Below are 18,294 nucleotides of genomic sequence, written 5' to 3'. Positions count from 1 at the left end.
AAGGTGCTATTGACATGAAATTCTCACCAGATGTCGGTAACAACCCATCCAATCCACACATGCAAAGAAATCAAACATAGATGTCCATAAATTAAGTTATGTGTAATAATGAGAAATGACACAGGGAAAAAGTATTGAACACATGAAGAAAGAGAGATGCAAAAAGCCATGAAAAGTCATGACACCAACTGAAATCTATCAGTAATTAAAAAGCAATCCTGCCACTTAGTGCAAATTAATATCAGATGGTTCAACTGATGGCCTATAAAAAGGTGTCTCATTAACAAAGTGCCACACAAGAAACATCTCATGATGGGTAAAATCTATTGTTCCAAAACATACTGATGGCATTGGTTACAGAAGAATTTCTAAGCTACTGAAGGTTTTTGTGAGCACTGTTGGGGCCATAATTCGGAATTGGAAAGAACATCATTTCACCATAAACCAGCCACGACCAGGTGCTCCCCGCAAAATTTTAGAAAGAGGAGTGAAAAGAATTATCAGAAGAGTTGTCCAAGAGCCAAGGACCACCTGTGGAGAGCTACAGAAAGACCTGGAATCAGCAGGTACAACTGTTTCAAAGAAAACAATAAGTAATGCACTCAACCACACAAGACTCCATTGCTGAAGAAAAAGCATGTTGAAGTGCATTTAAAGTTTGCTCAACAACATTTAGACAAGCCTGTGAAATGCTGGGGAAATAGAGTCTGGTCAGATGAGACCAAAATTTAACTCTTTGAATGCCATAATACACACCATGTTTGGAGGTCAAAAGGAACTGCATATCACCCCAAAAACACCATACCAACAGTGAAGTTTGGAGGCGGGAACATCATGGTGTGGGGCTGTTTTTCAGCATATGGCACTGGCATGCTTCATATAATTGAAGGAAGGATGAAAGGACAAATGTACCGAGACATTCTTGATAAAAGTCTGCTGCCATCTACCAGGATGATGAAGATGAAACGAGGGTGGACATTTCAGCAAGACAATGATCCCAAACACACAGCCAAGGAAACTCTCAATTGGTTTCAGAGAAAGAAAATAAAGCTGCTAGAATGCCCCAGCCAGTCACCTGACCTAAATCCAACTGAAAATCTCTGGAAGGCGTTCAAAGAAAGAGCCCAAAGAACCGTCAGGATTTGAAGAGTGTTTGTGGGGAAGAATGGGCTAAAATCACACCTGAAAACCAAATGGGCTAAAACCACACATATGCGACTAGTTTCTCCATATAGGAGGCATTTTGAAGATGCCATCACCAACAACGACTTTAGTATGACGTATCAAATGCATTTCAGTAAGCGTGTTCAATACTTTTTCCCTGTGTCATTTCTTTTTATTATACATAACTTATAGACATCTATGGTTTGATTTCTTTGCATGTGTGGATTGGATGGGTTGTTACCGACATCTGGTGAGAATTTCGTGTCAATAGCATCTTTAGAAATATATTTACTTAGAAAATTGGTGATGTGTTCAATACTTAATTTATACACACACACACACACACACACACACACACACACACACACATTGTGCCTATGTAAATGGCCTGTATTAAGATTTACTTAAAAAAACACCTGTAATGGGAGAGACCAGCATTGTTTTAGACAAGCTGTCAAGTCAGTTCCCCTGTTTAAAGTTCAGGTGTTTTTTTAGAATGGTGAAACTGTAATGAACATCAAAAAGTGAGTAAGCGTGTGCAAAAACTAACCACACCTTTTGTGCCTTTATTCAGGTAACAGTAGCCACCTTTTACAAAAATAAGTAAATAAGCTTTTTTCTTAAATAATAACCTAGGGTATACTTATTGTCCCTATTGTTTTCACTATAATGAAACCTGTGTTTTCACCAGATGTGACTAACAGCAAGCCCAGAGTCAAGACATGGGTGTGGTTATGGTTGAGTTAAAATTCATGCAAATGTTTTATGATGTACTAATGTGGTAACCAAATCCAGGGCCAAAAAGCAATGTTTATATTAGATCAGAAAGTAAATGGAACGAAAATGAGATAAACAAATTTGGATGAATTTGTGCATTTTTGCCTATTTTTCTCAGTGTTGCAGCCAGTGCACATTACTTTACATCTCTCTGCTATTACATGATAGTACCACCAATCTGAGGAGACAAAGTTTTAAAAAAACGTCTTAACTGCCACCCAAGAGCATCTCAGTGTGCTTGGAGAAACATGCTGATTGTCTGACTCATGCCTTTTGACCTAGCAGATGTTCACACTAGAGTAACACATTAGAGTAACACATGTATAGAGGACCGTTTCCACCCCTCCCATCCAACAAGCACAGGCAGCCATCTCTGCTTAAAGGTTGTCATTTCCAAAATGCAAGTTGTGCATTCCAACATTTCTGCCTAATGAAGAAAGTCCTGCTAATGTAATCATTCCCACTGCTGTGGGCACAACACCTCTGAACCTGACTCTGAAAGAGTCCAGAGAACACAAAGTACAAACTGATCAGATATGTATTGATGTTCTAATTGTTCTGTGTCAATCTTAGGTAATTTAAAGCTTATTTTGTCAAGCTTTTTTACGATTCAGCTCATTGCAGAAGGCACTAATATTTAGGCTAAGTGCTGCATTAACTGGAAAAGTGCTTTGTGGTTTGTGGTTTGTTCATTAGCATCATATTTGACCTGCAGTATATGATACATATGATAATGGTAAATTGAACTGTAATGAGTCAGGAATGTTTGTTTCAGCCTTTCATATTGATCTGCATTATGTGGCCTCTTTGATTATCTGTCCAAAGAGTGTCTTGACAGAAAGCTTAGACAAAGTATCTCATAGGGGTGTAATGATGCATCATGGCATGATACACCATGATACAGAAATGTGACAATGTGCATTGTGGCGATGCTATCTAATGCAGAGGCATTTACTGAACACCAGAGATCGTGCTTGACTGATGGCGAAGCTGTTACAATAGCACATTTTTATACAGTAGCATGTTATAAGCCAATGTCCCTTGAATTTTCTGGGTTTTTTTAATTGCAGGGGAATAAATATTCTTGTTTAATATTTGTACAGAATGTTGCAAAGTTTGTAATAAATTAATTTTCATTTCAGGGGATTATTTTTTGTTTAAAAATTATACAAGAAGAATTTGCACTTTTTCATTGTTTCTACACTTAAGACATACATTTTTTCCCCAAAAACTGAATTGTGAATCCAGTATCATACATCAAACAGAATCGTGAGCAGTGTATCGATACACACCTAGCATCTCATGTTTCATATTTGATATGCAGCAAACTGTAGGTCTGCATAAAATACATTCAGCAAAGAGGAATTTCCAAGTACAGGGAATGTTCATTACTAAACAAATTCTACAAAAAGCTACATAATTCCACTCAGAAATGTTACGCTATCAATACGGTAAAGAAAACCTAAATACTTTTACAAAGAAATTTTTTCTTATAAATTTTAACAGAACTTTTAAACTGTCATATAAGCTGACATGAGATCAGTTTATATAGTGTAACATACTGGGTAGGAAAACATTCTACCCAAACAAAATAAATTTCAAGGCTTTGTGAAAGCATGTATCACAGTATATGTGGCTTTACATTTTTAGAAAAAAAAAAAAAATTCTTTTTCACTTTGCAAGCTGAATAAAAATTATTTAACAAAATTAAAGACTGGACCATTTAAAAAAGAACATTCTAAAGTGTTTATTTTGTAGTTGGACACAATTTCTATCGTATGTTTCTTTAACATTTCTTCTTCATAAATAACAAATATTTACTGAGATAATATTTAATTACAAGTGTTTCCCAAATCACTTTCATCCCAAATTTTTCCCAAGTTTTTTCATCTAACCTGCACATTAACAAAGTGATGCTTAAAAAGTGATGCTTAAACAGAGCAAAGTAGAGTAAGTATTTACAGCACTGTTCTCCTCTCTGTGTTACCTAAACATATCTGACCTATGCTGGTTTATTTCTCCTCAGGAAAAGTAGGTTAATTAAGGCTAAAAAAAACCCTGGCTTTGCACATTGAAGTATTTTTAATTATACGTATGCAGTATCTATATAAACCTGTAACAACAAACATGTAACTAATGTACAGGGTCACAGTAAACAACTACTTTTGTAATCAATTAGTGAAGCAGCACGTTTATGTTACATATTATATATATATATATATATATATATATATATATATATATATATATATATATATATACATATATATATATATATATATAGAGAGAGAGAGAGGGAGAGAGAGAGAGAGAGAGAGAGAGGTCATGTGGCTGTTCTCATCAGTGGATGAAGGGAGAAAAAAGATGAAAAAAGATGAAATACTCCAATGAGAACCTTGTCTGATTTGTACTTTGGCTCAAAAATACTACCATTAAATATTACTTTAATGAATATCTATGTAATGGTAGTTCTATGCATGGTGTGTCTGTGCAATAAATATTTATTTGTTTTGTTTTGTTTAGTTTTTAAGGTTGGTAACAACAATACTAAGAACATTGCCCCAAATCGCTCCTAAAAATGATTATACTTTGGCTGAATGAAGTTTTGCACTATAAAATGTGGGGGGTGGGGGGTGGGAAGGGTGTAAGTACATGACTTATCTACAATAAAAATCCAAATCATAATTGGCATTTCATAACTGTTAATTTTGTTCACCAATCAAAATGTACAACAGAAAGAAGTGTCTTTCCATCCCCAAACAAGGTTACACAGGATGAAAAGAAACCACACAAGGTTATTTTAAACTCTCAAAAACAAAACCTTTGTTTGTAGACTTTAGAATGACCTAAATACACCAAAAATATCTGCAAATAGAACATTAAAGGAAAATGCCACTGAATTTGCTAAATTTCATCATTCAATGTTTGATGAACACAAAGTAATTAAGAGTGTTTTACAAAGTAATTAAGGTGTGAAATGCACCTATCTAGAGAAATGTTGCTACCTAGTCAGAATTGTTCACAGTTGTAGAACTAGGAACATAATGTGCAAAGCATCTAATAGTTCTAAACGCTATATTCCGATATTACACAGACGATTCCAAATACATTGTTTGATTCCCGAGACATTGTTTTAAGAATTGATTTGTTTTGTTAAAAGGCTTTGGTCTAAATGTATTTTTGCTATAAAATATTACTCAAGGATGTTTCAAATAAGAAGGTGGTCAAGCAAACATGCTTTTGTTGTTTTGGAAGACAACAGAGTATGAAGAATAGACTTTTGTGATTTGGGTATTTGTGTGTATTTGGGTATTTGTGTGTTTCAAAACAATTAGCCACACCCAAAACATTTGCAACCCCAAAAGACCCCAAAACATTTGCAACCTGGTACATGCAGTTTATCACATTTCTCAACAATTAACCAGCAGGGTACAACTGTGATTTGTCACAGGAAAACTCACATGAGATTCCTGGACACCATGCAACACACCACTGCCTAACCAAACTGCAGAAAATGTGTGCAGAGCAGAGATGCACAAGCATAGCATTGTAAGGAGGAAAAAAAAAAGTTGTTTTCTTTTTTCCATTTTTGTGATAATCTCATCATTATCACAAAGTCATATACAAATGTAGAAGAAACATTTTGGAAAGCATGTAAAATGGCTATGTCTGTAGTGTAGACATCACATTGTGAACAATTCCGGCATGTACATTTCTCTAGGATGGTGTGTTTCACACCAAAACACCCTTAATGACTTTTTTTTTTTTTTTTTTTACATCTAAACTAGTGAGTTCTAAATAAATTTTGCAAAACTGGTAGAGTTCTCCTTCAATACCAGCACAAAGAAAAGTATAAAGTATGCCTTTTCAGGGAAAAAGACTGCACAGAGTCATCTCAAAGTTCCAAAGATATGTTTCATTTATTTAATGATTCCCAAAATAAAAATATTAGGTACTCAGGTTGGAGCAAACCAAAGCAAAAATGGCAGCGACCGAACTGAAACCAGCAATAACTACAAGAACAACCACCACAAAAAACAATCGTGTTCCAATCATCTGTTGACATAAATGTAGTAAATAATCTACTTATATCATATGTCTAGCCTGATTTGCAAGTGTAATAGTCATTTGTCATCATGACCATGAGTGTTTTTCCCTTGCATATATGTATGGAGTTTATGTCCACATAGCCATTGTAGGAAGATTTTATGTATGAGAACTGTCCAAGGCAGCCAGTGTCATATTAATGTTTAAAAAAAATAGCTTTGAAATGAAATAATCACCATGAAAAAAGAGCATTCTGACTTCAGATTTAATATCATGCCACGTATTTGTAATGCATCTTATCTGACTGCACCCTGCACCAATGGACGAATGAATTTTTTTTTTTTATCTATGGATCTAATGCTATTTGGGAAAAACAGGAGTTGTAGTCAAGAAGGAATGGACTACTGTCTGTAGGTGTACACTATTCATTAAATCTTTTCAAAACATTGTAGGGAGAAAAGGGCTAAATATTTTATAGGCTATACAATGCCAGTTTCCAGGCTCATATTGCCTGTCTTAACAGGATATTTTAAATGAATAAACACAGATTCTATTTGGGCTACAGTAGATCCCGGTAGATCAATTTTTTTTTTTCAAAATAAGGTCTGCTTGCAGCGATGGCATTTAACTGCATTACGCTTGCTACATCACTGGTCCATTTTCAAGCCAGATTCCTAAAGTGCTGCTGCAGCTAACTGCAAGGAAAAACAGAGTGGTGGACTACAAAAAATGCATCGTTGTGACACATAACCCAAGTGTCCATGTGTTAGCAAACCAAGTGACCTGAGTCACTGAAGTCACTTTTGGTGAAAACACAGAGTAACTATAACTTTGGCATGATGATTAAGATTTTCCCTTTACAAAATAAAATGCCTTTTAGAGTCTTTGCTTTGGACAGACTACATAAAACAGAACAGCCAAAAATATATATTATCATGTTAAGGAATGTTTCTCTTAGTGATTATATAATTCTGTTAACTATTTACTTTGTTCTATAAATAGGTTTTCTTTTTTGAATTAAATTATATAAATATTTGAATTTCTTCACAGTATAACTCCAGTATATGTATGGGGTTGTGCACATAGGCCTTGCCAGTATAGCACAAGGTGATCTGAGAAGTTTAGAGCAAACTATGTAAACCTCTTATGGGGCATGAAACAAAGTTCAAAAGGACTTTTATATGTATTTCCATATTTCAGTACTTGAAATAAATCAGATTTTTCCCATTAAGTACAAACTATAAAGTAAAAATACTAGCCATTTTAATCTTAATTCCAATTAAAGATCATTTTCAAATGCCTTGTACAGTCTGGCAAAACACATCAAAACATTTGGTCCCACTTAATTTGAATGGACCTATATAGAAGAATGTCAGATGCTTAGATTGTAAACTATCTAGTGCAACTCAGTTGACAAACACAAACAGGGTTAGGGTTTGCAGTTGTGATTTGAACAGTAAACATCTGCAACAATCTATATAAGACTATTCAAATAAAGCATTAATATTTTACTCAACATGCTAATCTGTCGTATTATTTTCAATATGTTGCCCTGAAAAATATTTTCTCCTTTACATGGAAAGGCTTTGTGTGAAGGAAGCATATATCTTAAACTTTATTGTATATGTGCTAAGTGTGGACTAGCAACTGCACATAATTTTCCACACAATCATTATGATGTAAGAGCATCCACAGTATCTTACCCACCACAGTGGCAAAGTTCCTTAGTGTACTGCACATCCTGATTCCACTCAGTTACTTGTTATATAATTTAGGATGTTTGACTTGATCAAACATTAAAAATGTATAATTTACTGCACCCAAATGCCAGGCAGTTATGAAGTGCTGAACCAGCTCAAAAACATTCAAGTAAATTAATTCATTTCTACTATGTTTATTCTGCCTTGATATACTAGGTGTCACTATGTAAACTCTAATAATTGATTAGATCAGCAGAATGCTTTGGGGGTGGGGGATTGGGATTCCACCTCCAAATGAGAGGTTGACATAACATCGAAAAAGACAATCAGATGACAGTGACATTCCTTGCATCACGTGTCACATTCCTGGGTCAAATCTGTGGTGATGTAAACACATCTGAAGATATAACACGACAAAATAGATTCCTCATTGATGCTTCACCTAACCTAACATTTGCCAACATGGCATCATCTGACCTCAACATAAAAAAGCCTAGCAATCATCTCTGCATAGAGCAAAGGTATAAGCACTGCACCCTGGCTCCTTGTGTGCGCAGGTTTCGATGCTAGTTATGGTGCCTCACCCATGGCTGCAGGGTTGGTTGGTGGGTGAGTCATTCCCTCACCTCTTCCAGTGATTAGCAATGATCAGAATGACAGTGATAGGTATGACATGGGCCCACTAGTGTACTTCCTGCACCAGAGTTCCAGGCTTGCACTACGTTGGCCTTCTGCTCGAGTACGACTTTTCTTCTTTCTGCTGGTGTCCAGCTTGGTTTCCACAAGGGGTCTGGTCCCTGGCAGGCCACTGGGGCTGACCGGACTGGCAGGACTCGCTGGACTATTAGAGGTGGTGGGTCCCTCAGGGGTTCCCTCAGTGATCTGAATGCGTGGAGGATTCATCAGATCAAATATGTTAAAGGGAGTCGGCTCTGGCTGGCACATGACTGAGACGTCCACAGTGTTCTGTCTGACGGGGCCATTGTTGCCGGTCTGGATGCCGACCGACACCCGTTCACCGGAGTGGGCTGTGGTGCTGCTGCCCCCAGTGGCTGCCTCCCTGCACAGCGTCCACATGTTGTAGCACTGTGTGAAGTTGAAGAAGTTGCTGTTGAAAGTCTTCAGTTCATTGCACACGTCCCTGCGCAGCTCGGCGAGCTCGTACCGCATGGCCGCGATCTCATCCTTCCACTGCATGTTGAATGCTGCTACCATGTTGGCCGATTCTTTGAAGGCCTGAATGGCCTGAGGGACGTGCGGCTCAGTGGCGGAGGGAGTTGGGGCAGGGACCCGGTATGCGGGCGGGGACATGGGGGTGACAGAGATGGCGGTCACGGTGGAGCTGGTGCTGTGGTGGCTGCGGGCGGCATTCTCTCTCTCCAGCCGCTCAAGTTCCTGGTACGCAGAGGAGCTTGCTCCATCGTCGTCTTCGATCATGTCCTCGTTTAACAAAGATGTGCCCTCCAGCGCATCATAGCCCTCTGGAAGACAAATTTAAATATGCATATATAGAACAGATGGATAAACAGCTGTGTTGGGCAAAAAAAAAAAAAAAAAAAAAAAAACCACACACTTCCTGTCAAACGATATCACAAGCTTATAATTGCATGCTACTATATATATTTATATAAAACTGTAGTATGTGAGTAAAAAATGCACACAGACACTTGTCACCAGTTATTCCTTGTCAAGGTTAAAGGAAGTCTAGCTACTGAAAGGTTAAGCAAAATGTTTCTCAGTTTCTCATGGCAAACATTATTAAACAGCTTAATAACTGAGAAACTGACTAAATGTTTCGCAGTTTGATACGGGTTAAAGATATGACATGCATCAGGTATTTTTTGACAAACGTAACTTGTTACGTTTAACAATTTACGCATTAACAACAATTTGACTTACTTTTAAAGGTACTTTTTAGAGAAGCTGATGATTTTAATTACATTATTAAAAGGATTGTCATGATTCTTAAAATTTTCATGCTTCTTTATTACTTTCCCAAGTTTTTTATGTTCTGTTATGATGATAGCTATGATAGTTATAGTTATATGATAGCTATGATATGATAATTTAAGTAGCACTATTATAGAACTATAAAACAGTTCATCTGTTTCTTTTCATGTAGGAAGAAGAGAAACTTATGATTACACCTTTTTGATCTCTGATACTTCTTGGACATATAACAGCAACATATCTGCAGCTTAAATTGCAATTACAATCACAATTACATATTTTTCATAAAGTGTTTAGCCCTAGTTTCTAATCAGAAACAGTCAATGTTCCAGGTAGTACAAGTGCTTTGACTTGTGTATCCTCAGTTGCTCTCGTTCTTAAAATTCTTGTGAATTACTTTTTATATTTACACATGACAAGTCAACCACAATGCACAGCACTGTCTCAGCTGGCAAGGGTTGCTGGGTGATGGTTTTTACTCACACACGTCAGGCTCTGTATTGTGTGTTTACACTGCCTTCTCACTCTTGTCCGACAACATCAACCTCCAAAAGTCTTTCCATCTTTTCATTTGCAGTCCATAGGAGAGCAGGCTCCTGTTGGCATTTGCCATTCACATCACCATCATCAACATAATCATAGTAATCAGCATCATTATCATCATCATCATCATCATCATCAGCATCATCATCAACATCAACTCGTTGTGAATCAAAAGATCAAGTGTTATATCAAAGCACCTGTCTTATGTCAGCAGATTTTACACAACTCTAAACTTTTTTATTTGTGCAACAGAAAAGATGAAAAGGCAGTTGCAGAATCACAAGTGAATGGGCCAAGTAATAGATATGAACCCTATTGAACATATCAGGTCCCCTTGTGGAAAGCCGATCGGACCATGTGGAGATGTGGGGGTGGAGACAAATGATCATGCTAAGTCAGTGGGTCCTAGAAGGGCTGCACCAGGGAGAGGCTGCAATCCCACTGTCCTACATGGCTGAAAACACCCACACCGAGGATGCCCAAGTAGGTATTTCACCTTGAAACATTTAATACCATCCCTAACAAGTGGCACTGATGGCGATTTTATAAATGCGAAAATTCAGAAAAACTCAGTACATTATGATGGACAAATCAAACCCACAAAATTTGACTTTCATTAAACAGGGGTCCAAAAACCCTTAAACCAACTCACAATAAGCACTGTGGCTATAGCATCACAGGCTGTGAACACCACAGTTATTCACCATCATGCATAACATACGCAAGTCTCTTTGGGATTTGTTAGTTGTTCAGAGTTGACTCTTTTTCCCAATAGAACAATGACAATACATTCTCTATGGGGCTATCATTATTTTTCACTAATCTAATCTTAAAACACTGTGGCTGGTCTCTGTTCATTTGAGAAGGCAGTGCAAAAACACACATATACATAGATATATGTATGCGTGTTGACTGTATAATACCTGTGACAGGCCCCCCTGAAGTGCCTCCCGCTGTTCTTTCCCCTGGATCTCCTTGTAGCGATGGCTGGCCAAAGGAGAGGTCTCTCCCCTCTGAGCCATCACAGGACACCTGCCCCAATCACGGGCCAGCTACACCTCACCATCATTACGAACTGAAAGAGTTTCAGAGTTCTAAGATCGTTTCGCTCTCTGACTACTTAGGCTGGTGCTGACAGCATGGCACTACTGGCACTGTAAAAAGAATTTGATAATGTTTTCTTGATTTTTTCTACACTTTCATACCTTCAGGGCCCACTGGCATTTGACTGTTGTCAAAGCTCACATTCGAAGGGATTACTACTGTCTACGCAAACCACGCAAGGGAAAAGTGGGGGAGTTTTTGATAAATCGGGCCTTGGATGCCTGCCATTGCCAATTCTTTTAGGGCACTGAAAATCTCTCTGTTTATTTGTTGTTGCCATAGAGGGAAAGAGTTGGTGATACTGGGTTGTGACACAAATGAGTAAAACAGATAAGAGTGACCAGAACCCATAAACCCATTCTACAGCGATGGAATAGGCCGAGAGGGAGGGTGAGGAGCTGTCGGGGCTTGGATACGGAGTCGTATGGGGTGAAAGCGCTTCAGCAGGGTATGACCGTGGGATTGGGGATCTCTCCTTAATCCTCAGTTGCTGCAGACACTTGCTTGGCTGTGGTGGTTTTGACAAATGAAACCAATTGTGTTTAAAGGTCCAATTTAAAGAAAATCCAGATGGAACAAAAGTTGCATAGAAATTCCATTTGGATGAAAAGAAACAAAGAAACCCACATCAAAAGGAAGGAACACAGAATTCACTACAATGTTAAACTGGATTAAACAAACAAACCAAACAAAACTGAGAGGCCTTAATGCCTACTCATGCAGAAAAAAAATCCAGTTGATGTGTTACAGTATTTGACATCAAATATTCATATTATCAGTTAGCATTTCAATAGGGTTCATAGCTATACTCTGGTTGTACACAGATGCACCGCTGATGTGTGTGTTGAGGGAATGGCACTGTTTGCACAAAGAATTAGATGTTTTCTGTGACAGAATGCATGTGTTGCACAAAACCTTTAAATAATTTCTGCCATTTAAAACTTGTAATGTTTAATTACTACTAAGAAATCGTAATGATTATGCTCATTTTTCACAAATCATTACAAGTATTTCAATCATTTGGATGTATTTCCACTATTTATTATAAAATGTAATTTCAGAAATTTATTTTTAGTCAGACTTTGTTTTGCAATTACTGTAGTAATCCCTTATATCATGAAAAATATGGCATAAATATCAAGCAATGAAAGTGTTTCTGTCTTTTCACTATGATGAATTTATCATGTTCAAAAGGTAACTGCTCTACTGTGTTTCTGACTGGATCTTATTTGTCTTCCTAACACTCACGCTGTACAATATATTCCATGTTTTCATCATTTAGTTGATCGGATTTTTCCACAGCAAACCAAGATACTTCAGGTAGCAAAATAGGTAACATCAATCAGAATTTATCAACCTGCAGTTATACATTTCACCATTATTACTTTGTGCAACCAGGACCAGAGGACTGAAATTAAGCTTGTCATCTTGTCATGGCAAGCTGCAGATTGTGCCATTTACTAATCTGCTCCTTTGCACTAAAGTTGCCTTTAGGAGCTAATCTGTTTAGAGTACAGAGCAATGACCCTACTGCCCTTAACCCTCTGGCAAAGGCACTTGGTACAGATCTCTACCACCATCTGCTTTCCATTGACCCCCACCCTCCTATTCTGCTCTTTTTCCTACACTTCCTCTACGTCTCATTCCTGCGTTCCCAAGTTTGTGCCATACTCTGCCGGGCTTTGCCCGATAAGTTCAAGCTCTGTACTCCACTCAGTGTGTTTTGAGTTTTAGGAGTCTCCACCTGCACACACTGATCTGTCTGAGTCTAGTCTCTCACCATCACCAGATGGCACCAAACCAAGGCAAAGATGATGACGCATGACTCGTGCAAAACGCAACTGCAGGCAACCGCCATATAACAGTCAGAGGACACAGAGTCAGAAAGGAACAGACACACACAACAGACAAGAGTCGACAAGAAGGACCAGGGATGTTCAAAAAAACCCCAGCATTCTCTCAAGCACAAGGGTACCCCCACTGTACATATGTAGGTATGTTCAAAGTATGTAGGCAGCACATGAGGACTGTATGACGGGTATGTGCGCTAAGTCTTCTCTCTGATTTTATTTATTTATTTTTGGATGGGGAAGGGGTTTGAGGCAAACGTTTACCTGTTGTGGATCTGAGAGTTGAAGTGACAGTGGAGGATGTCATTGAAGGCAAGCAGTCATCATCTTGGGAATACCCAGCCTGAATTGCACGCAGGTAACTGTGGCTTCGAGTGCGGAAAGTGCCAGGCAGGTCCAAGGCCTCCATGGCCTGGGATTCTACTTCGCTAAAAACGGACTCGCAAACTGACTCAAACTGGCCATTGACCTCAGTCTCACTCACCTGAGAGACAAAAACAGGAATAGCAGTCCTTAATTTTTCCTCTTCCCTTCTCTTTCTCACTTTGATTCTTCCCCTTTGCACAGTAAATATGAAGGAGTGTTAGCAGGGACATAAACACAGCAGGCAAAAATTCCGACCTTTAAAGTTTCAGCTTTCCAAAATAATAAAACAAAATAAAAAAAGAAGGGTAACAAAAAAAGGTTCATGTCTGAAATACAGTTTCAACATTTAGTACAAAAAACCAATGTATGGAAAGCACACGTGTCCTATGAAGACCCTATTTGGAAGAAAGAAATGGTTAGAGACCAAACACATGCAACAAGCAGCAGAGGTTATTGCTGAGCCTATAATGTATTACTCAGGAATATGTCACAACCAATGCCCCAATGGTACATTCTAACCTTACTGGAGAAGGTCTTCTTTATCTTGGCATGCCCATGGGTCATAAAACACACTAACATGCAGCTAGTCACCACCGACTCTATGCATTGAGCAAAAGCAAAGAGACAGACAGCCTGCTCAGTTTAAAGCGTCAGTCTGCAGCGACAATCCCAATGTGCTACATCACTTGTCCACAACACTAAATTCCTTTTAACTAAGCAGACAACTGCAGTCCATCAAATTATCACCATTTAAAAATGAAACCTTTATTTTTCTCCTGTAAGATTACACATCTTGTCAAACACTGTCAAACGTACCAAAATCTCCAAAAATACAACCATACACACACAATGACAGCAAAACCCCTGGCTTAATTAACGTATTTCCTTCCGCATGCAATAAAGACGATATCTTTATCATACTGGAGCCATGTTCAGGGACTGAGCAAGCGAGCACAGCCTGAGAGTAAAGCTAATGTCAGCAGTTGGGTCTCTGTGTGTGTGTGTGTGTGTGTGTGTGTGTGTGTGTGTGTGTGTGTCAGGGAGGGGAAGGGGGGGCCCGCTCACACTCACCTGGCTCAAGCAGCTTGCCTGACTGAGGGTGCTGACTGCACGCATGTAGCTCTGGTTGCGGGAGCGGAACTGGGGAGGGTTGTAGGTGGCCGCTGGGTCCAGGGACACACTGGGGTGTGGACGCATATCTCTCGCCGTTTGCAAGTGGTAGCCTTGGCTGAACGAGGGGAACAACCACAAACACTAATGTACCCAAGTGACTTTCAGACTTACCTACTCAGAATTACAAGGGGGAGCAGAATTTCTCAGCACAGCTTCATCAGTCTGCATTGTCTGAAAGGGTCACATTATGAAATGGGGATTCAGAATTACCCAGGTATCACTGGGTTTAACACAGCAATCTCCATATGGCAACACAAGCCCAGTTTCTAGCCACATAAATGAATGAAAACTTGCATTTCATAACTATCCTTAGCCAGGGCATATTTCCAGCAGGGCAGAGTGAGCTGTGGAGCTTAGCTCAAGAGGGTAAGAAAAGGATCTCATTCATAATCATCTAAATCACAAGAGTTTTGTTGAATTACATCATTTTCACACGCACTATTATTGGTCCTGAGGATTCTTATTCTCACAACTCTGTCGAGCTGTGCACAGGAGGTCAAACCAAGAGTCTGCAGCACCTTTTCTTTGTCAGTAAATTTTGGTTTATGCATTATCAGCAGATGACAGACAACAAATTTCCCCCAAAATTTCAAAATCCATTATGTCATCCTTACAAGAAAAGGCAAGAAATTAACACTCTTTAGGAACCTTTTCGTCTGTTATTTACGGAGTATTTAACCTGCAGTAGACACACACAATATATGCACACACAATACACACAGCAAGCAATTAGTCCAGGTTACAACAACCTTTGTGCTTAATATAGTGCCACAAAAAATACAATCAGCATGACAATACATTAACAGCATTAATGAGAAATGGTGAAGCTTCATCACACGCCCCTCTGGTCAGGGGAATTTTCATGTGTTAGTGACCTATTACTGACAAATTAACCATTTCACTTCCATTTCCTCCAGCTTCAGTCTTCATCAAATATCTACATGCAACACATGCTGCTGCGACCGCAGTAATAATGTGTCCCAGTTAGCAGTATCTTACTGTAAGTATTTACAGTGATCAATTCCCAGGGCTTTCCTTACACTCTGTTGCTAATGACGTGTTGTTTTGCAGCTCACAGGCCATTCTGCATATCAGCTGTCAAACGCCATGCACATCATGTGGCTCATTAACTGTTCCTTTACAGGCAGCATGAAAATGCAATAATCTGAATGATGTTCTGTTTTCAGGGCACCAGGGTAGTGAGAAAGAGTCACACTAAGAGATAAACATTCACCAGGTAGAGGCATGTAAATTAGTATCCAGACAACTAGGTACACTGAAAAAATTAAATGATGAATCATTCATATAGAATGTGAGCAGCAATAAATGTTCATAAATATCAGCCACCAAGTAATTTCAAACCTGCTCAGCAAAATGCAAATCATGTTGTTCTTTTAGCTGTTTTTGTTTCACATGGTTAGATATTAAAAATTTAATGTGTATATAGTACCACCAATAAATGGGATCAAACTAGATGATCTAACAACACTGTCAAAGCCTGGCTTAATGTACAACCTCAGGACCTTGGAGAGCTACCACACCCAGTGCTTCAGCACTGCCACAGTGGACAGTGGCTCAAAGTGAATGAGACCAGAGAGAAAGGCTCATGGGAAAGGATGATGTGACATAGTTGCTGGTTCTTTCCAAATTCAACCCGCTACAGCCCCCCACTGTGTTGAACATAGATTCCCACAAGGGGATCAGAGCAAGTCAGAGCAATTCAGAGACAATTCTACGCGAACCTCTCTCTCCGTTTCTATTTCTCTCCATCATCTTCTCTCTCTCGCCATCAAAGGATAAAATAGCAACAAGAAATGAAGCCCTTTTTGCTCTCCCAAGTTCTGCTCTCACCCAGACACCCACATCTTTTTTCACTTCCTCTGTGATCATAAATAGACACCTTTGTGGGGCTTCAAAATAACCAGTGTCTCTGAGCACATTCACTCTATGCCTGTGGTTATATCCTGTTACATAGGATATCTAAAACATCATTCAGCTATAAATCAGTGCCAACCAAACCTACAGACTCTCTACAGGTCAGTAAAGTAGGCCCACTGTGAGAAAATTGCTTAACTTAATGAAAATCCAAATGTCTCTCACTGGATTGTCATAGAATAGCATTATTCCAGAACAACAAAGGTTACATGAGTTTCCTTTATCGTATCAACACACAACACAGATTTAAATCCTCCAAAACATCAATGCAGTGTAGATAAACCATTGAACTCAGATGTTTAACTTGGTATTGCTCAACAAATAATTACTTACTCAACAAATTACATATGATGTAAAGTGAAAATGCACTGTTCTCCAAAGAACATTATGTACTCTGTGTTTGTGGCACAAAAAAAGTATTACCATGTTACCATGAAGTCAGGCAGACATTGTACAATGAAGTGCTATTATTACATGTATTGTATTAGGCAAATGAGAGTATGCTGTACACTCAGCAGTTGATGGTCATCTTACCTTATGTTTAATATACACTATATCAGCAAATTAGAATTATTCTCAATACAGATAAAGTTTTGACAGATCACCCCCTGGTGATCTGTAACTCTTTCAGGAAGAACATCAAAGTCTGCATGTGTTCCCACTGAGAGATTCCCATGCAGTTTATCATAGCATTCACTTTCAAAACAACAAAGTCAGTTCAAGTCAGTTCAAGACAGCTCCATAACAATGCTGAATTTCCTTCCTAATGTAAGGGCAAATCATTTAGGAATGTCAACATGCTGGATGGGTAGCGAGATGTTTTGATGTTATTAACTGTTATTAATTGTTACTAAGCTGCGAATCAGGTTCATAAGCAATCAACCTTGTCACAGTGTGAGCTGCACTGCCCCGTGCACAACCTAGTGCAAGTCACAAATGTATAAAACCTTGGAAAGCAGAAAAGAGGTTTGTTACACTAACATCACTGAAAACAATGTGTTGATGACCTGAATTAGAGTACGAAACAAAGACAACAGTGACTGCTATAGTACTGCTAAAAAACAATAGACTCAACCTTCACAACATGCCTGCAGACAAAGCCAGGCCACCAAACGGGATTTACCATGGATGCATGAGGCACCTAGCGATGAGACAAGACAGCATCCGCCCACTCATATCTGAGCTGGCCGGAAAATAGCGAGGCACCAGAGGCATTTTGAAACCAGCAGGCCCCAAGAGGCCCCAGGAGGACCCGAGTGGCCCTGGGAGGACCCATGTGGTCCCGGGCGGCTCCAGCAGGCCTACCTTTGGCTGTCTATATGAGGTCTTTGCATGATGGACTTGAGGACAAGGGCGTCAGGCCGGATGGTCTTGTGAGGTGATGTTTTGGGGCTGGTGTCGGAGTCGCCACTCTCCTCGTCTGCCATGGCTTTCACATAGCTGCTGCTACGCATCCTGCGGCATGGTATCTCCTCGTCCCTGTCCCCGCCCGGGTATCCCCCCCACTCGTCCTGAGGAACCTGGACACAAACAGGACAAGGACTTTGGTTACAAACTGTTCATGACAAGCAGCATGGCAAACATCGAAATCAGGTATAGCACATCGCCACACATATCCATACACAAACACGCATTCAAAATCGTACAGATACATGTATGCATAAACACACACACACACACACAAA

General features: G+C 39.1%; 1 protein-coding gene across 1 annotated transcript in view; it reads right to left on the bottom strand.

Annotated features, from left to right (window-relative positions):
• The window catches only part of LOC113572239 (disks large-associated protein 2-like), a 128,001-nt gene that overhangs the window by 28,762 nt on the left and 80,945 nt on the right, over window positions 1-18,294 (bottom strand). Inside the window, exons 3-5 of the mRNA XM_027001646.2 lie at window positions 17,915-18,129; window positions 14,573-14,729; window positions 13,400-13,619 (exon numbers count right to left, since the gene is read on the bottom strand). Of these exons, the coding sequence (XP_026857447.1) occupies window positions 13,400-13,619; window positions 14,573-14,729; window positions 17,915-18,129 (592 nt within the window). The remainder of the gene's footprint in view (window positions 1-13,399; window positions 13,620-14,572; window positions 14,730-17,914; window positions 18,130-18,294) is intronic.

This window comes from Electrophorus electricus, chromosome 3 (genome assembly GCF_013358815.1).
Source record: "Electrophorus electricus isolate fEleEle1 chromosome 3, fEleEle1.pri, whole genome shotgun sequence".
Lineage (NCBI taxonomy): Eukaryota > Metazoa > Chordata > Actinopteri > Gymnotiformes > Gymnotidae > Electrophorus > Electrophorus electricus.
This window is presented reverse-complemented; position numbering and strand designations above follow the sequence as displayed.